The sequence below is a fragment of the Glycine soja genome, chromosome 6, assembly GCF_004193775.1.
Source record: "Glycine soja cultivar W05 chromosome 6, ASM419377v2, whole genome shotgun sequence".
Taxonomy (NCBI): domain Eukaryota; kingdom Viridiplantae; phylum Streptophyta; class Magnoliopsida; order Fabales; family Fabaceae; genus Glycine; species Glycine soja.
In genome coordinates, this window is record NC_041007.1 from 29350194 (window position 1) to 29375463 (window position 25270).

General features: G+C 36.9%; 1 protein-coding gene and 1 non-coding gene across 2 annotated transcripts in view; one reads left to right on the forward strand and one right to left on the reverse strand.

Moving 5' to 3' along the window:
• The window catches only part of LOC114416070 (translation initiation factor IF3-4, chloroplastic-like), a 53121-nt gene extending 40454 nt beyond the window's left edge, over positions 1–12667 (reverse strand). Inside the window, exons 1-4 of the mRNA XM_028380946.1 lie at positions 12509–12667; positions 12113–12165; positions 7174–7229; positions 7031–7064 (exon numbers count right to left, since the gene is read on the reverse strand). Of these exons, the coding sequence (XP_028236747.1) occupies positions 7031–7064; positions 7174–7229; positions 12113–12165; positions 12509–12667 (302 nt within the window). The remainder of the gene's footprint in view (positions 1–7030; positions 7065–7173; positions 7230–12112; positions 12166–12508) is intronic.
• On the forward strand, positions 1921–2027 carry LOC114417508. Its single transcript, XR_003667772.1, has one exon. It is a non-coding gene; the product is annotated as a small nucleolar RNA R71 (small nucleolar RNA).
• Positions 12668–25270: the final 12603 nt, after the last annotated feature.

Below are 25270 nucleotides of genomic sequence, written 5' to 3' on the forward strand. Positions count from 1 at the left end.
GAACCATACTCAAATTCAGATTCATTCTCAGCATAAAAATCAGATACAAGATCAAATTCAAACTCAGATTCAGATTCAATGCATAAGGAATGACAAGTATGCAAATCAGATAAAAATGGATGTTTCCTACCATGAAGAACAGAATCAAAATCAAACATATAATCATCAACAATCTGATCAATTATCTCAGCACGAAAAACAGAATGATCCTCAGATGGATGTTTCATGGCATCAAGAATGTTAAAATGAACAACAATATCACCAAATTCCATAAACAATGTGCTAGCATAAACATCTATCTTGGTTCGGGCTATTTTCATAAATGGCCTGCCTAAAATAATTGGAACTGAACCATGGGAAAATCCCTCTTCCATATTAAGAACATAAAAATCAACAGGAAAAATAAGTTCAACAACCCGAACTAGCACATCCTCTATGAAACCTGCGGGGTAAGCAACACTTCTATTTGCCAAATGAATCACCACATTTGTAGATTGCAAAGGTCCAAGAGATAAAGAATTGAAAATGGACAGAGGCATGACACTAATTGATGCTCCTAGATCTAGCATGACATTCTCAAATTTATTGTTCCAAATAATGCAAGGTATACAGAAAGTACCTGGGTCCTTACATTTCTCAGGAATGTGAGGAACAAATTTACCTATCAATGATGACACATTTCTGCGCATGCTAATCCTTTCATTGCCTTTGAGCTTCCTTTTGTGGGTGCACAGCTCCTTTAGAAACTTGGCATATCTTGGAATCTGCTTGATGACATCTAGCAGAGGTATGTTCACCTCTACTTTTCTGAAGGTCTGCAAGATCTCCTTTTTCGCTTCTTCCATTTTTTTGTTTGGAATTGCTCTAGGTGGGAATGGAAGAGAGATAGGAGGCTACTGTAAGTCAGAATTACTAGAAGAAGGTCCACCTGCATGAAAATTTTTGTTAGGAAGCTTTCTCTTTTGTGCAACTATCTCATCCTCTTTTTTAGGTGTAGAAAGAAGCTTGACAGGTTCAGGTGCAAGTGCTGCTACTGGTGGAGGCCCTTGAATTTGGTTGCACAACCTAGGGGTGATGGCACTCACATTTTTCGGATTCTTCACAGTTTATGAAGGCAATTTGTCAGAATTTAGGGACTGAGCTTGATTCATCTGAGTAGCCATCTGCCCCATTTGATTTGTCAGACTCTGAATGGAGGCTCTTGTCTCTTGCTGAAATTGCATATTCTGGATGGTCATTTGCCTCACTTATTCTTCTAAGGAAGGTTGAGGAGGAGCCTCAGCTGCTTGTTGTATTTGTTGTGGCTATTGCTGCTGTATTGGAGGAGGAACATATGGCTTTCTTGGACCAACAACATTTTGGAAGGGAGGGACAAGCTGTTGTTGTTGTGGAGTACTTGTCCATCTCATATTTGGATGATTCCTCCAACCTGGATTGTATCTATTGCTTGAAAGGTCATAATTATTCTATTGTTGTTGGTTTTGCTGCTGAGGAGGTCTATTATAAATGTTTGCAGCATAAGCTTCAGGTTGCTCATTGACTCTAGATTGCTACAAAGAAGGACAAAGATCTGTATGGTGATCTGTAGAAGAACATAGACCACAGACTCTTGCAACAGGGGTAGATTTCTAATTCATGGCAAGCTGAGTTACTAGGTTGACCAATGCATCAAGTTTTCCTTCAAGCTTTTTATTTTTAGTAGATGAAGATGAATCTGTGGCCACCTCATGGACTCCTCTAAAGACAATAGCATCATTTCTTGCACTGAATTGTTGGGAGTTGGAAGCCATCTTCTCAATCAAATTCCTAGCTTCAGCAGGAGTCATATCACCAAGAGCTCCACCACTGGCAGCATCAATCATACTCTTATCCATGTTGCTAAGTCCCTCATAAAAATATTGAAGAAGGAGTTGCTCAGAAATCTGGTGGTGAGGACAGCTTGCACACAATTTCTTGAATCTTTCCCAGTACTCATACAAGCTTTCTCCACTAAGTTGCCTGATGCCTGAAATGTCTTTTCTGATGGCAATGGTCCTAGATGCAGGGAAGAATTTCTCCAAGAACACCCTCTTAAGATCATCCCAACTGAAAATGGACCTGGGAGCAAGGTAGTATAGCCAATCTTTTGCCACTCCCTCGAGAGAATGAGGAAAAGGCTTTAGAAAGATATGATCTTCTTGGACATCAGGGGGCTTCATGGTGGAACAAACAATATGGAACTCCTTAATATGCTTATAAGGATCTTCACCTGCAAGACCATGAAACTTGGGCAGCAAATGTATTAGTCCAATCTTGAGAACATATGGAACACCCTCATCAAGATATTGAATGCACAAGCTTTCATAAGTGAAATCAGGTGCGGTCATCTCCCTAAAAGTCCTCTCACGAGGTGGAGGTTGAGTCATGTTCTCAGTATGAAAATTAGTAGTGGAATGCTCAAAATCAGAATATTCAGAATCACCCTCAACAGAATGCTTAGAATGCTCAAAATGCACAAAATGACCAGGATGCACACTATGCCTAACTAATCTATGAAAGGTTCTATCTATTTCAGGATTAAAGGGTTATAAATCACCTGGATTGCCCCTAGTCATGCACTATATGCAGCAAATAATATGTTTCTCAACAAGCACCTAACAAGGGGGTAAAACTACAGCTATACTCAAATGATATCAAAATAAGCTAAAATTTTGTGAGGAACACCCTAAAATCATGAAACGATCGCACAAAAAATTTGAAACAAAAATTCAAAGTCTAACTATGAAAACTACCTAAGCAAAGTTTAGAAAAATAGGACAATAATACTTGAAAAATAAAAAAACTTAGTAAACGGCTGATTTTTGGAGTTTGGGAGACCCCAGCCGGCTTCAGCAAGTTAACAAAGAAAGGGAAATTTTTTTCTACCCTGAATGCATATATAATATTAGTTATTCGATACCCGAAGCAAAAGTTATGGCCATTTTAAGTTTTGCTAAAAACAAGTTCAAAATTTTTTTGTCTCTCTCAAATAATGCCACACCAAGTGCTCCTAGTATTTTTCACACAAAATATGGATCAAAAGAAGCTACCACACAAAAAATCAGCCAAAAATAAAAACTCTAACTATTAAAACAAAAATCGCTAATTAAATTGCAAAATCCATCGCTAATTCCCAGTTGCTAATCATTGTTCAGCACTGTTTACAGCAAAACAAAAGGCTGAATCAGTCGCTAAAATAGTCACTAAACAGGGGATGCAACTGAAATGCAAAACAAAACACTACACAAAATGAGATAACTAAACACTATTATGAACCTTTGGTCCACTGCTCCCCGACAACGGCGCCAATTTTGATCGAGGTCGTACCCAAATCAAATAAACATTAAAAATGCAGTATCTAGGAAGTGATCCTAGGTCATCTCCCAACAAGCAATGGTCAAACAAACGTTCATGAAAGATTGAAATAAAACAGTAACAAATTGGGGGGGTTGTTTGTTTATGTAAATTAAACAGCAAGTAAATTTTAATTATAAAATATCAGAATTAAAACACGTTGTTTCCCCTTGATTCACAAGCAAGTCTCTTATCCTAGGTTACGAGGATTTATCCTTTATCAGTTCAACCACTTAATCCAACCCTAAATTAAATTACTAAGCGAAATTTAACATAAGGCATTCATTATTTGATTAAGCAACACATACACCAATTAATCATGAATGAAACTGATCATTAAGCATGAACGTAAATTAAGCGCAGAGACAATTAATCAAGCACTAAGCATGCATGAATTAATAGCAACAAATACATAGTAATTGGTGAAGAGGAAAAACTGAGCAGAATGCAATAGTAATAATAAAACCTCAAAGAGAGCTGTGTTTGATCCTCAAGAGAAAACAACGCTGGAGACTTAGCCTTTCATTAATCAATAGCAAATGAAATTGTAGTAGAAAACGAAGAAAACTAGAATTATTTTCCAAAACAAACAAAACTAAAACGAGAGAGAGAGAGAGAGAGAGAGAGAGAGAGAGAGAGAGCTTAAAACTAGAACCTTGGTGATGTTATATAATTCTCAACCCCAAAGCTTACAAATTTGTTTTAAGTCATAGCCCATAAATAAAATAAAATCTAGATAAGATAAGATAAGATAAGATAAAATCTAGATGAAATAAAGTCTAGATAAGATAAGATAAGATCTAGATAAAATAATATCTAGATAAAATAATATCTAGATGAGATAAAATCTAGATATGATAAGATAAAATCTAGATGAGATAAAATCTAGATAAGATAAGATTTGGTAGAATAAAATTGTCTACTCTCTTCAAGTCCAAGCCCAATTCCGGATTCAAGCCCAATTACTTATAATTCTCGTGATATTAAATTAAAAACACAAAATTAATCCAATAGGCCCAAATGATAAAACTGCATAATTAATTTGACAATTAAGGCAAATCAGTAATTAAAATGGTGACAAAAAAGGGTTAAGAAATATGAGAAAATGATGGCACATCAAGTACCTCTGGCTATGCTTTCTCACTAGGGTCAGGAATGTTCTCTTGGGCGTCGAAGAAGCAAGCTACAGTAGCACAATCAACAGCAGAAGCAGAGTACGTGGCAGCTGCTGAAGCAACGAGTCAAGCTATATGGCTTCGTAGAATACTTGAAGACATGGGAGAAAAACAAGATGAGCCTACTAAAATCAACTACGACAACAAATCAGCAATTGCAATGGCGAAGAATCCAGTTCATCATAGAACAGCAAAACACATAGCAATCAAGTATTACTTTTTCAGAGAAGCTGAAGCAACTAAAGAGATCAAACTCGACTACTGCAAAACAGAAGATCAAATTGCAGACATATTCACGAAGGCGTTGCCGAGACCAAGATTTGAAGAATTATGAGCTATGCTCGGAGTCACAGAAATTTGCATCAAGGAGGAGTGTTGAAATTGCTTCAAATTTCTAGAATATTCTTAAATATAATATGTATGAAAATAGTAAGAACTATAGTGTGTATGAATATGGTAGAACAATCTAGAACTATAATGTGTATGAATATCGTAGAATAATCTAGAACTATAAGTGTATGTATAAGATAGAAGAATCTAGAACTATCATGATACTAATCTATCATGAAAACTCTAGAAAGACCTAAAGTAATGTAGAAACATTCACCACCATTGAGAGGTTGGTGACTTGAGCCTATAAATAGGCAATTGGTATGTTGTAATTGATCATCCAAGAAATCAATGACATAGCCTTCTTTCTAAAACAATTCTCTAAAACTATCAACTATCAACTATCATCTAATAAACTACCAACACCTTCATAGAACACCCTGTTGATGCTTTTATGTCCAAGTCCAACCCATTAGAGCTATGTTGTGGTAGCCATCAATAGATTTTGAGAAGTTTCACTACACTACTAAGAACTTTCATTTGCCCAGTTCTTCTCAAACTGATGTATCGCCCTCATTAGTTCATTACAGTCACTCCCTCTTGATCTGTCAGTATTCCACCATCCCAGCATGTAAAAACTCCTCTTTAGCTATCTGAACAGACATGACAACTCCTTCAACTGTTGCCTTAGCATTTTGCTTAGACTCAATTCATACAGCCCATTCCCCCCAACATGCCACAATTCAGACAAGTTCCTGCAGCCACCTCAACTCTCATGCACTACAGTAACAGTGGTTCCTTCCCCATCCAGCAGTGTTCCTCTTTCTATATTTGGACTGGGCATTTTCAGGTCCACCTTTTTGTGCCACCTTTTCTGGTGGTCGCCTTTTCTTGTACCACATGAGTTCCTTGGTTCCACAATTCAAAGCCGCAAGGTGTTTGTGTGTGTGGGTTACGGGGAGTACAACCAAACCAGTGAGGAAAATAACTTGCTCATGTGACAAAGGATGTGGTGCTCATAGATCTATTGACAGGGACATAAGCTAACCAAGAGGAAGGATTGCAGCATTCATTTGATACTTGATTTCTTTTTATCCATGTTTCACCCATTGTTGAGCATCTTAGCATTTGACACAAGCTTTGGTAGAGAATATATGTGCTTGATCTCCTTTTCTATGCAACCACCTTGGGGCAACTAAATAGTTGTAGAGTATTTAAGGCTTGGGTTATCTCTTGAAATGCTGTTGAGAGCTTTGTGGATGTGATTGTATTATATGTAATGGATGGCTATGATATTTATGGTAATACATTTACATTTTGGGAGGTTGCAAGTGCAGATATGACTAAATTTAGGAAAAAATTGCATGTTTGGTATCATAACCAATCCCAAGCCTACATAAAGGAGGGTTATGTTAAGTCTTTGGAAGTCAACATAAATCTTGTCAATATACCAAACATGAATCACTCACAACGGATTTTTTTATTGAAGACAACGAGAGAAAAAAGCTAAGAGTAGCATAAATGAGAATGTTATGATGGATGTGTAGCCACATAAAAAAGGATAGGATGTGGAATGATTATATACAAGGATATTAATATGGCACCGATTGAGAAAAAGATTATAGAAATTCAATTAAGGCGATTTGGATAAGTAAAAAGAAAACTATTGTAAGCACCATTGAAGAGAATATATTGCATAGTTTTTTAGTCTTGTGAAAAGGGGGAGAGGGAGACTTTTCATGATAAAAATGCCTAAAATTCAAAATATTCAGCTTTCTCTCATTATTTCTGCTGGTTTCTAAGTTACAGTTAAAAAGCAGCAAGTCTATGTACATGAATTGGAAATGCTTAAGATTTAAAATTCTCTTTTATTTCTGCTAGTTTATAAGATACACAATTAAAAAACACCAAGTTTATGTCCATCAATTGGAAAAGCCAAAACAAATGCAGAGGTATACGTGTTATGCTTTTCAAGAGGACCCATAGTCAACCTGCCTAAATTTGGTGTCCATAAGTTTTGACATTTAGTTATTACAATTTAAAACTATTTATACTTCACCAATCAAAACATGTCAGAATTCCGTACAGGTTAGAGAACATATGAATCTCAGAAATAAAAGAAAAATAAATAAATGAGGAAGGATCTAACATACCCCATATTGAGCCCCTTCAAATCCATCCGATTAGCTGCAGTTAAAAGAACACAACCGCATTCAATATGTATTGCTTAATTTGAGTTTTACATGAATTGGAAGAAAACAGTAAAGTTTAAAAGAAAACGAAATACAATGATTACCAGCACTTCTTTTCGGCTGTCCCTTTTTCTTCTTTTGCTGTTCATATTTATATTTACTGTAGAAAAATCATTTTTAAATTTCAGTATTCAATAATTTCAAAGGATAAGTATATAAAGCAGCCAGAAAAGAAAAAAACTAAGGCAAACATAGTCTTTCATCAACCACATGCTTAGCTTATTGTCGACTGATTTTAATTTTAAATCTCTCCAAAATTTCAACATGTGAGTGTTAGACCTCTTATAAAGAATGTTTATAAGAGAAGGGGGGAGAAAATAATTGTTATGTGCTATTAATAGCAGTTAGTTTTAATAGGACAACAGTTACTATTATTAGGAGCAGTTTATTAGGAACAATTATTTTAATTAGGCAGTTATGGGTATGTGTAGAATAAGAAAGAAAAATAGAATCATATTCTGGTTATCCTGAAGATATGTGGTTTAGACCTTGGGAGGGAGAGAACCAAGCTCTCGAAATCTTGGCTTGTTTGAGTGAATATTCTGATTCTAATTGTTGTAATTTTGTCTCTGTTTTGGAAAGAATAATTCCTGCAGAGTGTTTCTATAAAATTCAATCATTATTATCCAATTTCTATCAACTAGTATCATAGCAGTCTTTGTTTCCTGGGACGGTAGATGGTTTCAACGAGAGGAATGGATGCACGCGTGGAGTTTCTTGAGCGCAAATTTGAAGGCTTACTAGCCATGCGAGAAAATGGGAGAAGAGTCGCGAAGAAGATAGACAAGAGCGACTGGAAATTCGTAGGCAATTGAATGAATTGGTAGAAATTGTACACGGAATCATAACGCGTTCTGACAGGGACGTATCGATCAACGGCGATAACCATACCGTGTACGACGATGACACCAGAAAAATTCACAATCCTCAGAATCATGAGAAGAGATGGTGAAAACTCGAAATTCCGGTTTTCAATGGGGATGATTCATTCGGTTGGACAATTCGCGTAGAATGATACTTCGAACTGAAAGGAATGAACGACCCTGAAAAACTATAAGCGGTTATGGTGGCGATGGAGGGAAAAGCGTTAACTTGGTATCAATGGTGGGAATTCAGTGCGGACGACCCAACTTGGAGCGAATTTCGGTCTGTGGTGATACGCCATTTTCAACCGTCCATGTTACAAAGTCTGTTTGAGTTGTTGCTAAGTCTCAAGCAAACAGGAAATGTGGAAGATTACCGGGAACAGTTCGAGTTGTATGCCGGTCCTCTCAAATGCACTGAACCAGCGTATTTAAAAGGAATTTTTATGAATGGGCTCAAAGAAGTTATACAGGCAGAATTAAAGCTTCATCCAGTTGAGGGATTAACCGAATTGATGGACTATGCACAGAGGGTGGATGAGAAAAATAACTTGTTGAATAAAGGGAATGGTGGAAGTGGAACAAGTTTGGGAACTAAGGCTGGATTCATAACTTATAATAGCACGAGGACAGTGACATGGGAACCAAATGCTAAGGGTCAAACACAAGTGACTTTATCGGTGGGTAGCTCTACAGGGAACTCTAGAACCAATCATTCCTTTAAAAGGAGGGGTTTTAGGAGTTTGATAGATGCTGAAGTGCTAGATAAAAGACCAAAGGGGTCATGTTTTAGGTGTGATGAAAAATTTGGTCCTGGTCATATCTATCCAAATAAACAATTGCAAGTTTTATTGTTGGAGGAGGGTATGGATGAAGAGTCTGCAGAGCAAGAATCAAAAAGGGAAGATGAGATAGAAATGAAGGCTTTACAATTGTCAATTTACAGCATTTCCATATTAACAACGAAGAAATCCATCAAGTTGTGGGGAACCTTGGGGGACAAAAAAGTGGTGGTTTTGATCAGTTGTGGAGCATCACATAACTTTATATCTTCTCCACTAGTCAAGGAATGTCAAATGACAGTGGAAGAAACCCCACCCTACTATGTGGAGGTTGGAGATGGAAGAAAAATTCCTTGTGAAGGAGTTTGTCCTAAATTGAAGTTAGTCATGCAAGGGTTGGAAATTCATGAAGATTTCTTTGTATTCGAACTTGGTGGAGTGGACATAGTTTTGGGAATGGAATGGTTGTCAAGCCTTGGTGAAATCCAGGCTAATTTCAAGGAATTGATTATTAAAATTCCCCTTGGAAATAGCTACCATGTACTCAAAGGAGAACCAGAATTGGCACGAGCTTCGGCTTCATTCAAACCCATTATGAAAGCCATTAAGAATGAAGGACAAGGATTTTTCTTGGAATACCAGAATTTGGCGAAAGAAGAAGTTCATGATACCCCCCAGCCAAATTGGGTAAGTGCGGTCTTGAATGAGTATGAAGATGTTTTTCAAGAACCTCAAGGATTACCTCCATCTAGGCGGCATAATCATGCAATTGTTCTCAAAGAAGGAGCCAATATTCCAGACCTTAGACCTTACTGGTATCAACATTACCAAAAAAATGAAATTGAGAGGTTAGTAGATGATATGCTTCGCTCAGGTATTATTAGACCTAGTGCAAGTCCATATTCTAGTCCTATTATTTTGGTTAAAAAGAAAGATGGTGGTTGGCAATTTTGTGTTGATTATAGAGCCCTGAACAAAACAACTGTACCTGATAAGTTTCCAATTCCTATCATTGATGAGTTGCTTGATGAATTGGGGGGAGCCACCATTTTCTCTAAATTGGACTTAAGGTCAGGATACCATCAAATCAGAATGAAGGAAGAAGATATTCCAAAGACGACTTTCAGAACCCATAAAGGTCATTATGAGTTTATCGTAATGCCTTTCAAACTCACTAATGCACCTTCTACCTTTCAATCCCTCATGAATGAAATGTTAAGGCCATATTTGAGGAAATTTGTTCTGGTTTTCTTTGATGACATTCTGGTTTACAGTAAGTCAGTGCAAGAGCATCAAGTTCATCTTCAGGAAGTGCTTGCATTACTAAGGGAACACAAGTTGTTCGCTAATTAGAAGAAGTGCACTTTGGGCCAAACACAATTGGAGTATTTGGGGCATATCATTTGAGGGGAAGGAGTAGCAGCATATCCAAAGAAAATTGCAATTATGATGGAGTGGGCCATTCCAAAAGACCTACAGGCTTTAAGAGGTTTCTTAGGTCTCACAGGATATTATAGAAGATTTGTTCAGGATTATGGAAAAATTGCTACACCCTTGACACAACTGTTGAAGAAGGATAATTTTCACTGGAATCACGAAGCCCAAATTTCTTTTGAACACTTGAAGTGGAAGATGGCTGAGTTGCCAATACTTCCTATTCTAGATTTTTCCGAAGACTTCACAATAGCGACTGATGCTTCAAATAAAGGATTGGGAGTTGTTCTATTACAAGAAGGGAGACTAGTGGCTTTTTATAGTCAAACCTTGTCAGAAAGGGCACAAGCTAAGTCTGTATATGAGAGAGAATTGATGGCTATTGTGATAGCAGTCCAGAAATGGAGACATTATTTAATGGGAAGACATTTCATCACTCTCACTTATCAAAAGAGTCTAAAATTTATCTCGGATCAAAGAGTTTTAGGAGAGGAAAAATTCAAATGGACTTCTAAACTGATGGGTCTAGATTTTGAAATCCAGTATCGACCTGGACATGAAAATCGAGTTGCTGATGATCTTTCCAGGAGGATGACCCATGCAGCCCTATCTATAGTGCAGTTTGATGAATTAGAAGAATGGGAGACCGAAGTCCAAAATGATCCAAAATTGCTAGGGCTAATACAGGACTTGATGCAAGATATAAATTCTCATCCGGGCTACAATTTCAAGGATAGGAAGTTGTTTTTTAAAGGAAGGTTAGTGTTGCCTCGAGGATTTTCAATAATTCCTATGTTGTTGGAAGAATTCCACAATTCAGCCATAGGAAGGCATTCTAGGTTTTTTAGGACCTACAAAAGAATTTCAGCCATTATATATTGGGAAGGGATGAGGAAGGATATTCAGCAATATGTTGCTACTTGTGAAGTTTGCCAAATAAACAAGTATCAAACTTTGTCTCATGCTGGATTATTGCAACCACTACCCATACCTACTCAAGTTTAGGCTAACATTTCCATGGATTGTTAGACCTCTTATAAAGAATGTTTATAAGAGAAGGGGGGAAATAATTGTTATGTGTTGTCAATAGCAGTTAGTTTTAATAGGACAGTAGTTACTATTATTAGGAGCAATTTATTAGGAATAGTTAGCAATTAGTTTTAATAGGACAACAGTTACTATTATTAGGAGCAGTTTATTAGGACCAGTTATTTTAATTAGGTAGTTATGGGTATGTGTAGAATAAGAAGGAAAATTAGAATCATATTCTGGTTATCCTGAAGATATGTGGTTTAGACCTTGGGAGGGAGAGAACTAAGCTCTTGAAATCTTGGCTTGTTTGAGTGAATATTCTGATTCTAATTGTTGTAATTTTGTCTCTGTTTTGGAAAGAATAATTCCTGCAGAGTGTTTCTATAAAATTCAGTCATTATTATCCAATTTCTATCAGTGAGTTGCATCGAAAAACTTAATGATCTGGAATCAAAATGAATGAATATACACTACCATATAAAAGCACTGTATGTCAGTATCCATTTATAGACAACTGCATGTATATGACACTCCTATCTTCACCACCACTCTCCTATGCCGCATAAAAAATTGAAAAATGAAGTAGTTGCAATTGCATAAAGCTAGAATCCTAGAAATAAAGACACTATATTAATATATCAAGCCAATTAACCATTACTTAAATATCCATTGTTGAACATGTAGACAGGTAGACCATTAACTGCTAATAAACCTATACCAACTAACATGTGAAGCACAAAAATGTGAACACAACAATTTGACATTACATGATCAACTAGAAGTAATGTGCGCATTAGAAAATATCCAGGTAAGGAAAAAAATATATTAAAACAAAGATACATAATTTCTCTGAGGATATTCAAAGATCATACTTGTAATCCATCATTCTAACAATAGGGGGATCTGCATCTGGGGATAGTATCACCTAAACAATACAGAGAAAATAAGTCAGAAATAGACTCCTCCTATGATCCTACTAACAAAACAAAGTCCCTACATTAGGGACTTGTTTAGTATGAGAGAATGTCCATTTCACTTTCACTAATAACCTAGCTTGTGCATTCAATTGTTTATCCATAATTTTCAGCAATATCCACGGTCACAATGGAAATTTAAAATCTTGTGTGCATTACAAGATCTACAATGCAATCATCTATACCTAGGTCCCAAAGTCAATCGTATCCACAAAAAGAATTAGTCAAAGTCAAATGGAGAAAGGCCTCCTAGTAGGACTCCTAAGATGAATCCTTTGAGGAATTCCCCTCCACAATCTTACGCTCCGTAGTGGGGTCCTCCTTGTCCAAAGACGAATCCTCCTCATACGATGTGTCCTCCTCCAAGTTCTCTCCCTCATCCTCTAACATGAGATCCACTATATCCACCTTGTGTGATACCCAAGCCTTCAGCAACACCGAACAAAGAGACATCTAATGTAGCTCCAAGTAGAGCTTGTAGGCCTCAGATCTTCTCATCAATGGAGTCCTTTGCTTCCTGAAGATCAATGGAAGCAAAATGGAGAAGGGGGAAAGGTGATTGGAGACGCCACTTCAAGGAGAATATGAGTCAAGAACAAGCTCACCATCATAGGAAGCCATGGATAAAAGCTTGAAGGCAGGAGAAGATGAGTGGAGGGAGAGGGAGAGAGGGGGGCACAAAATTTATGCCTCAAATGAGGTCTGAACTTTGAAGTGTAATTTCTCAAATGATCAAAGTTGAAAAATGCACACACAAGACTTCTATTTATAGCCTAAGTGTCACACAAAATTGGAGGGAAATTTGAATTTCTATTCAAATTTCACTTGAATTTGAATTTGAATTTGTGGAGCCAAAATTTCACTAATTATGATTAGTGAATTTTAGCTATGGTTCAACCCACTAATCCAATATCATATCAAAGATTCTCCACTAAGTGTGTTTAGATTTCATGAGGCATGTAAAGCATGAAGGACATGCACAAAGTGTGACTATATGATGTGGCAATGGGGTGTAGCAAATAAATGCTCAGCTCCCCCTTAGGCTGGTCCAAAATTTAATTGGATTGGGCTTCTACCAATTCAATTAAATTTCTCTCATAACACATATCAAATAGTGCACTTAATGCATGTGAAATTACAAAACTACCTCTACTATAAAAACTAGTCTAGGTGTCCTAAAATATAAGGGCTGAAAAATCCTACATTACTAAGGTACCCTCCCTACACTATGGAGCCCTAAATACAAGACCCAAAAATAATGAAACCCTAATCTAATATGTACAAAGATAAGTGAACTCATACTTAGTCCATGAGCCTAAAATCTACCCTAAGGCTCCTGAGAACCCTAGGTCCTTCTCCTGCATCTGTAACCCAATTTTCTTGGAGTCCCCTAGGCATGGCTCTAGTGATAAGTCTCCTCCTTGGGAGGATTGCATCAACATCAGAGAAAGAGAAGTGACATCAGTATCTTGGATGAGAAGTCAAATCTAGCAGAGGACATCACAATGTTGACAGACCCTAGGTTATTGGATCTTGTAGGCTCAATTTTGAGTCAAAATCTACCAAATCCACTCTCATTTGGTCAGATTTTTAAAATGCCTTGCACTTGACCTCTAAAGTTCATAAACTTTTTACCTAAATTCCAAGAGTTGTAGAAATCCATTTCTTGAAAATTTTAGACCAAACCCTATGTTTCAAAACATGAGGAACTCAGTTCCATGGTAAAAATCTACAGAAATCAAGCCTATATGTAGAGTTCATTCAAAACAATGCAGGATTTACTGAAAAGTACAAAACTTGAAATTATGGTTCCATAGGCTATACTAACTCAAATGAGATGTATTTTATGTCTAATCCTAGGTTATTGGACCTAATAGGCTCAATTTTGAGGTCCATATCAATAAATTCCAACTCCAATTTCAAGGAACTCAATTTTGAACCCAAAATTCACAAATTAAATTCGCAGCAAACATAGTGTCACGGATCTAGATTACAGGATTTGGGTTCAACATGCAAAGAGCATCATATAAATGAAGTTTGAGTGCCTAGAAACATAGCTTGGTTCCTAAGAAATTGAATACTCCTCACTTACCTCTTTGTTGACTCAAGGAAGCAAGGAAATGAATGTGGGTTGATCTAGGATCTTGAGTTTTTTCTAAACATGAACATGGAGAATGAAAAGAGGAGAATGAGGACTCTAGCTTCAAGAGGAGAAGAAAATGAAGATGAGCATGAGAAGAGGGACTCACCTAGACCTCCAAGGACTTGAACTTCCAAAAATGGAGGAAGAGAATAAATAAAAAGCAAAGAACTCTCTCTCTCTCTCTTTCCTTGGCCAGACAATACACAACAAGAAAGGGGGGTTGCTTTCTCTTTTATAGAGGGGGAGTTAGGTTTAGAGGGGGGCCTACATGTGGGTCTCCTAGGTTTTTTCCTCTCTTTTTCCTATTCAAACTAACTATACTTAAGGACTTAAGCTCTCAATTAGTTCTTAATTAATTCTAACTTCTAAGTTAATTCTAGAGTGATAAATTCATTTATTAATCTTTTCTATATATTAATCTTGAACAAAATAATTAAAGTGAGTGAGAAATTAATCATCCTCCTCCTTAATTATTTAAACTAATAGTTTCTCACATTTAAACATATTCTTGTTCTAAACTTTCACTAGTCAGTCTAAATGTTTTTGATTCGCCTAAAGGTCTTCTATAATTAAAGTGTCATTAATGAAGGATCTCCTTACTTTGACTTTCTAAACTATAGTTGATTGTTGGTTTAACTAAGGGTTCTCGGTGTCTAAACCTTTAATCCCTAGACCCAAGACTTAAATCTAGGTCATCTGACTATCTAGTGATGGTTCTATATCTTATATGCATGATTACACTAAGAATAATACTACTACATTGCATATCAATCAAACACAGGCAATTTCTACATAGAACTTCCTAATCTAAGAAAAATGGGATGTTACACAGGACATTGAAGATTAAATCTTTGAAATTTTTTGCATGTTGTGTTTGAGCATCAACGAAGGACCAAAGACCAGCTTCAAGCCAGAAGCTTCAAGCCATGTTGTAATCAATGAAGATGTGTCAATCACCCTTTGAACCGTTGGAGCAAAAGGGACGGTTTGTTGAACAAGGGATGCCTTATGTAGAATTCTTTTCCTTGTTGGTAGGTAGCTTCTAAGAAGTTTCCATAAAAAGTGCTTAACTTTGGAGGAGAGTTTAATTTCTAGATTGCCATCCAATTCCCCAACACTTTGAGATGCTCATTATCAATAATATTACTCATGATTACATGGTAAGCAATTTTAGCATTACAAAAACCATTTGTATTGTAACTCTAAATGAGCTTGTCTTCCATGTCAATGTTTAGAAGAGGAAGTTGCAGGATTTTGTTTGAAATTTCAGCATCAAATAAGGATTGAATTCGGTCCCTTTTCCACTCACATTTCCCATGATCAATGAGGTCACTAAGAAATAGATTCTCCATGCTAGAAATTTGAGGGAATGTGATACGTGGGTTATCAAGAGATGACAACCAAGGCCGATTCAAAATTTTAAGTGAGTTGCCATTGCCTAGCCTCCACTTCATACCTTCATTTACCACTAATAATTGCTATGTATACCTTAATTTCCCTGATTTTCCTCTCTTTTATTGCTTCTTTTATGTTTAAACATTAGGAATTTAACATCTTTTGAGTTTTTATCCAGTAGATGCTAAAGCTAGAAAATTTATAGTGTTTTTTGGTGGTATAATTTTTTTTGTAGAGATACAATAGAAGGCATAGAAGAGAATTGAAGAGCTAGAGAGTCGCGCTAAGTGCAAGCCTAGCTCAGCACGTGAAGACCGCTCAATGCGACAACCTCTTAAGAACTGGAAAAGAACATTTAAGTAATCCATCTCTAGGGATAGAATGGTGTTATTTAACCTAATTGATGCATCTTTATTCATAATACAATTTGTTTGATTTATCTCTTAAGGGATTAGGAGAGAAATTAGGTAGGTTAGGGTCTGGTAGGCTGATCATGGCTAGAGTATGTAAGTGGATGTAGGTAATAACTGAAATAATATTGAATAGAGAAAAATCATGAACATTGCATCAAGAGTAGTTATGGTAGATCGATCCCCCAACATGCCCGTAATTCTGCATCAAATGTCACTTCACTGCTCCAAGTGTTTATTTTCTCACTATTGCACACGCTAGCCCTATAGTTTAATTTATGTCGTATTTACATTTATGTGTCACCATGTTACAAATATTTGATTCAATTCATTAATTGCTTAAAAATTGGATATATATATATATATATATATATATATATATATATATATAAACTCTGAGTATAGTCAAAGTTCCCGTGGACTCGACACTCGATCTTAGCATTTTAAAATACTACTTGGATGAATTGGTACACTTGCCAAGGAGTAACAAGTTTTTGGTGTTGTTGCTGGGGACTTTGTCCTTTGTACTCGGTAGTTTGCATATCCCAATTTTAAGCAATCATTCTTTATTCCTTAATTCATTATTTTAATTATGTTTTGTATTTAATTCTTTTACCTTGTTAACCTATTATGTAGTTGTTTTCCTTCTTGTATGCGAGGTAAAACATTGGAGGACAACCTTGTTCCATTGAATCTGGAGATTGAGGCAACCTGTAGGAGAAACAATGCTTCAAGGAGAATAAGAGAGGAACAAGAGAGGAAGACAAATCAAAGAGAAAGAGGAGCCTCATCCTTTGCATGATCTTCTACATTTCCTGTGGTCTTTGAGGAATCAATGGTTTCCAATCTGCAACACATCTTTGAAGAGCCCTTAATGGCAGAAGACCGACCACCGATAGTAACTCTAGAGGACTACTACTCTAGCTTCTCAACACCACAATATTTCACCAATATTGCACGACCGAAAGTTCAAGCGACCAATATTTCATATCCACATTCCTTCATTCAGTTGATTCAAGGCAATCTCGTCCATGGTCTACCGAATAAAGATATGTATGCTCATCTAGCTACATACAGAGAGATATGTAATACGGTGAAGATCACAAGGGTTCCGGAAGATGCTATCTACCTCAATTTGTTTTCTTTTTCCTTGGCCGATGAAGCAAAAGGATGGCTTCATTTGTTTAAGGGAAACAGTTTGAGAACTTGGTAGGAGATGGTTGTGAATGTTTTGAAGAAGTATTTCCCAGAGTCCAAAACCACCAAGGGGAAGGCAGAGATTTCCTTATTTCACCAATTTTCTTATGAGTCATTGAGTGAAGCTCTGGATCGTTTCCATGGCCTACTTTGAAGAACATCTACTCATGGGTTTAGTGAGCCAATTTAGTTAAACATATTTGTTGATGGCTTGCGACCCCATTCTTAGCAACTCTTTGATGCCTCTGTTGGTGGGAAGATTAAATTGAAGACCCCTGATGAAGCTATGGAGCTAATAGAGAATATGGAAGCTAGTGATTATGCCATTCTTCGTGATAGACCTTATGCACCTGCGAGGAAGAGTCTTCTTGAGCTCAAGTCTCAAGATGCATTGTTAGCTCAAAATAAACTCCTAGTCAAGCAAATCAAGACCCTCACGAAGACATTGAACAAGCTTCCTTAACAATTGCATTCTGTGTAGCTTGCTTCATCCCCTATGATGCAAGTTAGAGGATGTACCCTATGCGGTAGAGCTCGTGAGTCAGGTATGTGCATAGCTCAAGAAGATGCATCTAAAGAGGTCAAGGGTATCACCATGGGGGAGCTCTAGTTATCATCAGGGAGGTAATTTCTCTCAAAACCAAGGTTAGGGTTGGAGGTCCCATCCTGGGAATAACTTCAACAAGGACCAAGGAGGACTATCCAATTAGGCCGCTAATCAGGACCCTAATTTATATGAGAGAACCACCAAGTTGGAGGACACCCTGACTCAACTCATGCAGGTCTCTATTTCAAATCATAAGAGCACCTAGTCAGCCATCAAGAATCTAGAGGTACAGGTGGGCCAACTTACTAAGCAATTGGCTGAAAAATCCACTGTGAACTTTGTGGCACACACAGAGAAGAACCCCAAGGAGGAATGCAAGGTGGTTCTCACAAGGAGCTAGAGGAAGGAAAGCCTTGAAAAAGAAAAGAGAGCTAAGGGAGAAGTGGAGGATGTGAGTGATGAGGAAGTGGAGGATGAGAGGAAAGAGAAAGAGGCTGACAATATAAAGAGAAAGAATTAAGAGATGAAAAAAATGAAAAAGAAAAAAAATGAGTATAAGGAGAGTGGCGGTGAGGTCTTAATCTCTAAAACCAAAAGCCAATTAGCTAGGAGGTGAGAAAGGAAGTACCATCAGTACCGGTAAAAGATGCCCCATATCCCTTGGTGCCTTTAGAAAAGGAAAAAGAATGATACTTTGCTCATTTTCTTGACATTTTTAAGAAGCTTGAGATCACCATTCCCTTTGGAGAAGCCCTGTGATAGATGTCGATGGACACTAAATTTTTTAAGGACCTCCTCACGAAGAAAGGGAAGTACATCAACAATGAGAACACTATAGTATAAGGGAATTGTAGTGTTGTGATTCAGTGAATTCTGCCTAAAAAATTCAAAGATCCTGGATGCTTGACCATTCCATGCTCTATTGGGACTGTATCAGTAGGAAAAACTCTCATTGATTTGGGGGCGAGCATTAATAGGATGCCTCTCTCTGTGTGTCGGAGGATTGGGAACCTGAAGATTGCCCCAACCCGAATGACTCTTCAACTACTAGACCGCTCTATTACAAGGTCATATGGTGTGGTTAAAGACGTCCTAGTTAAGGTTCGACAATTCACCTTTCCTATGGACTTTGTGATCATGGACATAGAGGAGGATTTGAACATTCCCTTGATTTTGGGCCGTCCATTTATGCTTACTACCAAATGTTTTGTGGACATGGGGAATGGTAATCTAGAAATGAGTGTGAAGGACCAGAAGGTGACCTTCAACTTGTTTGAAGTGATAAAGCATCCCAGTGATAGCAAAACCTGCTTGAAGATGGAGTCGGTTGAGTAGGAAGTAGATCTTGTTGTGCAACGCTTCACCATTCATTCACCACTGGAAAAAGCCTTAATAAATGTTGTGGAATGTTTGACCAATGAGGAAGAGAAAGATCTCAGAGGTTGTCTGGCATATTTGGCCAGGTTGAAGGAGACTCCCTCAAGGGAATATGCTTTTGAAGAATTGAAAAAAGACTTTGCAGCAGAGAAGCCTAAGGTTGAATTAAAGGTCTTACCTCCTCACTTGAAGTATGATTTTCTTGAGGCAAATGATGCCAAGCCAGTAGTCATCAGTAATGACTTATCTTCAAATGAGGATGCATGGTTAGTGGAGGTACTCAAGAAGTATAAGGTAGCCATAGGATGGCACATCTCCGATCTCAAGGGGATTAGCCCGTCCTACTACATGCACAAAATCATGATGAAAGCAGACTATAGACTGGTAAGACAACCGCAGAGGAGACTCAACCCATCCATGTAGGAGGAAGTGCAAAAACAAATCCTCAAGTTGCTTGAAGCAGGGCTTATCTATTCGATCTCTGGCAGTGCTTGGGTGAGTCCAATCCATGTGGTGCCCAAGAAAGGTGGTGTGGTTGTGTCCTGTAATGAGAAGAATGATCTCATCCATACACAGACAATCATAGGGTGGAGAATGTGTATAGACTACCGCAAGCTTAATGACGCCACAAGGAAGGATCATTTCCCTCTACGGTTCATGGACCAAACGTTGGACAACGAGTTTTCAACACCAAATCTTTACAAAACAAATTTAGTAAATAAGGTTAAAATAAACATCTTCATTCTCAAAGAAGAAACCACTTTAGAAAAACGTCAAGCAAGTTAAAACCTATTTACATGAGGGGGCACAACAATGTGGAAGCAAAGCTTGATGATGAATCAACAATGATTCAAAGGTGTTTTGATGATAACAATGATGACAACAAAAGATGATGACAAAGGTGATGAACAAAAAGCTCAAAAGATCAAAGAACAACTCAAGTGAATCAAAGAACATCTCAAGTGAATCAAGAACAAGTCAAGAGTTCAAGAATCAAGAAGAATTCAAGACTCAAAAAGAAAGCCTACAATCAAGAATCAAGATTCAAGATTCAAGATCTCAAGAATCAAGATCAAGATTCAAGACTCAAGATTCAAGAATAAAGAAAGGACTCAATCAAGATAAGAATTAAAAAGTTTTTCAAAACTTTGAATAGCACATGAGTTTTTGACAAAACCTTTACCAAAGAGTTTTTACTCTCTGGTAATCGATTACCATATTGTTGTAATCGATTACCAGTAGCAAGATGAGTTTGAAAAAGTTTTCAAATTGAATTTACAACGTTCCAAATATTTTCAAAAGACTGTAATCGATTACAATGTTTTGGTAATCGATTACCAGTGTCCTTGAACGTTGAAATTCAAATTTAAATATGAAGAGTCACATTGTTTCACTCAAAAGCTTTGTGTAATCGATTACACTTATTTGGTAATCGATTACCAGTGTTTGTTTCTGAAAAATCTAAAGATGTAACTCTTCAAAAAGGTTTTGACTTTTTCAAATGGGTTTTAAGTTTTTCTAAAAGTTATAACTCTTCTGAATGGCCTTCTTGACCAGACATGAAGAGTCTATAAAAGCAAGGCTTTGTTTTGCATTTTTAATCAATCTTTCTGACAACAATCTTGTACACTTATTCAATCTTTACAAGCCTTGAATCTCTTTAAACTTCTTCTTCTTCTTTTGTACCAAAAGCTTTCTGAAGTTTTCTGGTTTTCTAAACCTTGAAAACTTGTGCTATTCATCTTTTCATTCTCTTCTCCCTTTGCCAAAAAGAATTCGCCAAGGACTAACCGCCTGAATTCTTTTTGTGTCTCTCTTCTCTCTTTTCCAAAAGAACAAGGGACTAACCGCCTGAATTCTTTTGTGTCTCCCTTCTCCCTTGTCAAAGAATTCAAAATGACACAGTCTGAGAATTCTTTTGATTCTTCTCATTCCCTAATACAAAAGCGTTCAAAGGTTTAACCGCCTGAGAATTCTTTTGTATCCCCATTCACAAAGTATCAAAGGTGTAACAGCCTGAGATCTTTGTCTTAACACATTGGAGGGTACATCCTTTGTGGTACAAGTAGAGGGTACATCTACTTGGGTTTAACTGAGAACAAGAGAGGGTACATCTCTTGTGGATCAGTTCTAGTGGAGGATACATCCACTAGGGTTTCAAAGAGAACAAGGGGAGGGTACATCCCTTGTGGATCTTTGCTTGTAAAAGGATTTTTACAAGGTTTAAAGAAATCTCAAGGACCGCAGGTCGCTTGGGGACTTGAGGTAGGCACGGGTTGTTGCCGAACCAATATAAAAACTCTTGTGTGTTTGTTTCCTTCTTCCCTACTCTTTTACTTTCCACTGTGCATTTAATTTTCGCTTTTACTTTCTGTTAAGTTTCTCTTCTACTCCATATTCTCTTAACAACAAAAGTAAAAGCCTTAAAAGAATAATTTTTAATTGGTAAAGTTTTAGGAATAATTAATTCAACCCCCCCTTCTTAATTATTCTGAGGCCACTCGGTCCAACAAACAACATATATGGAAAACTAGACTTATAAATCCAAAACCTTTGTAAAACCACTTTGGGCAAAATGGTAAAACACCATCTTCATTTAAAAAAAACAATTTCAAACTACATCAACAATTAAAACACTAAAGAAACATAGGGAATTAAAAAAAATCATAAAAGCGTCATAGGTTATAAAAAGGAAATCTCATTAAGTACACAATACTTGGCCTAAGGATTACAAGTCTCAACATATTCTATCTGAGGTCAGTTCTCAGTCTAAGGAAACTCATCCTCACTTAAGTCTTCATCTCTCACTAACCATTGGATTGATACAACATAGCCTCAAGGATTCTCGATAAAGAGCTGCAACAACCTCTATCTCGCTATAAGTCTTTAATAGTGCAAACTGATTAAGGATCATAGTAAGATCGCATAAGCATGCACATCAGCTACAACTATTCTTCCCTAGGAATAATTGTACTCAATGTACAACGAACACCATACCAATGATCTCTTTAGAAAATCAACTAAATACAATTCAACAACCAACAATCATGCTCACACGAAAATGATTTCATAACACACAACAAAGGATACTAAGGACTTATTTTCCATAAGTTTGTCATAAAGTGTCACCTCCCACCTTCAATGCCCAAACATGATTTTGAGGTGATCATTCTCACAATCGTATTGTACCACTTCTAGTGCACTAGACAACACAGCCAAAGAATTTTCTAACTCAAGTTAAAGATCCAACACATAATTGAGACCCCCAAAATGTCATACTCGACTCTTGAAAGGGAACTTGTAACAAAACAAACCACCAAAGCTACACAACAAAAGACACAATAGACCTATTCCTCATAGGTTTGTTCCCAAAAGACACGACCAGCTTCAGTACCATAAATGTAATGACATGTTGTCGTTACATGAAACTATGAATTAACTCAAGTTGGAGACTTTATTTAATTTATTTTAAAACTCTTCTTTTAATTTCATTATGAAAATACTTGTAAACTTTTCATGTTTTAAAGGCCTAAAATTACAACACAAGATATCAAGAAAAAACATCATGTGATATAACTATACAATTGAATAACATTGTGCTTTATGGCACTTCCTCATAACATATGCTTATATAACATTAGAGTAACTCATAGCTCCTGGAAACATACATATAAACATATACAACTCTATAAAGGTAAACTTCCTAGACTCTGAGCCAGTCAACACTACACAATATGCTATGAAAGAAACAACAGAAAGAATGCATCTTCACATTCTGGTATGCATATTCTTGAAGTCTCAAAAGACACAACCTTTATATAAAGGTCACCTCCTAGCCATCTGCTCCCCATGTACATCAGATATGAGATCATCAAATGCACAAACCATGCATACAACAACGCAAGGGTAAGCTTACCAAAAATAATAATACTAAAATGGTATTAAAAAAACCAATTTAAACATGATCCACTATCATCACATATATAACATAACATGTAGAAATCATACATCAAGCATAAGTCTTAGAATTTTCATAACAGAGCATCTCATAATAATCATATGTTCATCAACCATTACATAAAGGTTCAACCAATATACACCATCATCATCATTATTCCATGACTCATCAAGTAACACATCATTCTCAAATCACAATTATTTATGCACATATCCAACTATTATGTTGTGTCATGTTGACTCTTTACTCCAAGGAGATTTTAACCGTTTGAGCGATTAACTCATGCACGTCCCTTAACATAGTCACCACCTTAACCATTCAAGGAAACTCGAACTAATCCTACAGAGAAAGTGTGGTCTTATCGAAAATTGATAAGCGTAGGTAGATGCTTACCTCGATAAGACTTGCAAAGACCTTAACCAATCGAAGGATTCACTCACCCATTCATTCTATAGGCTCATTCTCATTAGCTACCACCAAAAACCTCCAACACTAGGTTGAAGGCCCACCAAACACCCTCAACTTGCGTGCTTACTCATATTCAATGTCATTCATCAATGCATGTATGGTATGAGTAACCATCAACATTATATAACATCATCATTATACTCATCCTCCATCATCAATATAATTCTTTTCATCAATAACTCAATCCATACTATATCAAGTTCGATCCATCATATCACAATTTCATCGCATAAATCTTGTTCAATTCCTCATAAATTAACTATTCACATAATTCTCAAAAACTCATGAACTCTCACATAGTTCATCTACACCTCATGAGACTTTTCATATCACAAGTACTCATAGTCAAACACTAAATCTCATTGTATGAATGTGAATTGCATGAGAAATAACAAGAAATCAACTCAATTCATTTCATTTTAAAATATATCAATACATCAAAGCATTTAAGTTTAGAATTCAATTGAAGTGCATGGAAGAAGATTTTTACAGGTACTCATGCTTAAGCGTAATTAACTTTGAGCTTAAGCGAGGTCCTTCTTCTTTTTTTTTTTTTTGCTTTCTGACTACCCTTGCTTAAGCGCAACCAAATGAGTGCTTAAGTGAGGTTCAGTTTCTCCCTCTTAGTAACCCCGTGCTTAAGTGAGGCCAAAGGTGTGCTTAAGTGAGGTCCAATTTCTTCCTCTCGGTAACCTCATGCTTAAGTGAGACCAAGTGTACGCTTAAGCAACTAGTTAAAGTGACCAGCTTATTGGTCTTGCTTAAGTGCCATTATAGGCTTAGCTAAGCACGACTGACTTATAAGTTCACGTTTTTACAATAGAATTCCTTCCAATGGACCAAAAAATGAATTCCAACTCCAATATTTCAATGTTCAACAATCAAAATGATGGAAAGCACACTTTAACAGTTCAAAAACCACAATTCAACACATGAAACAAAGATTTCAAACATGGGTTAAGCTTCCCTTACCTCTATAAACCAAGAAGCAAACTTTGAGAGGAAAAAAGGAAAGAAAAGGGCTTTGGGTCCAAGATGCAAGCTTTCTATCACTCACACAACAACTCCACACCATTCATAGCACCCAAACCCCAAAAACCAATAGAAACCACATCAAAACCATGAAAATGAACACATTTATGAACTTCATATAGTTCTCATGGAGGGTGTCATACCCTAATTTCGTCTGGGGATTATCGTTTATTGATCTTTTGATCCTTGCTAGTTAACTTATGGTACTGAACGCCAATTATAGTGCGAAATAGATGATCATTCAATGTTTTGACTAAGAATGCGAAAGATACTGAAAAGGAGGGCAAAAGGGTCATTTTAAGCTTTTTTCAGAACCTTGGCTCGCCCAGGCTAGCCTCTAGCTCGCCTGGGCCCCCAAAAGACTTAAGGGTGAAGTAACCAGCTTGCCTGGGTGAGCTATAGCTTGCCTGGGTGACCAAGGTTACTTCAGGGTGAAGCTCCAGCTCGCCTGGGCGAGCTGCCATGTCCCCTAATGCCATCTTTTGTTATAAATAGGCATGAGGGAGGCTGAGTAAAGGGTGGAACTTTC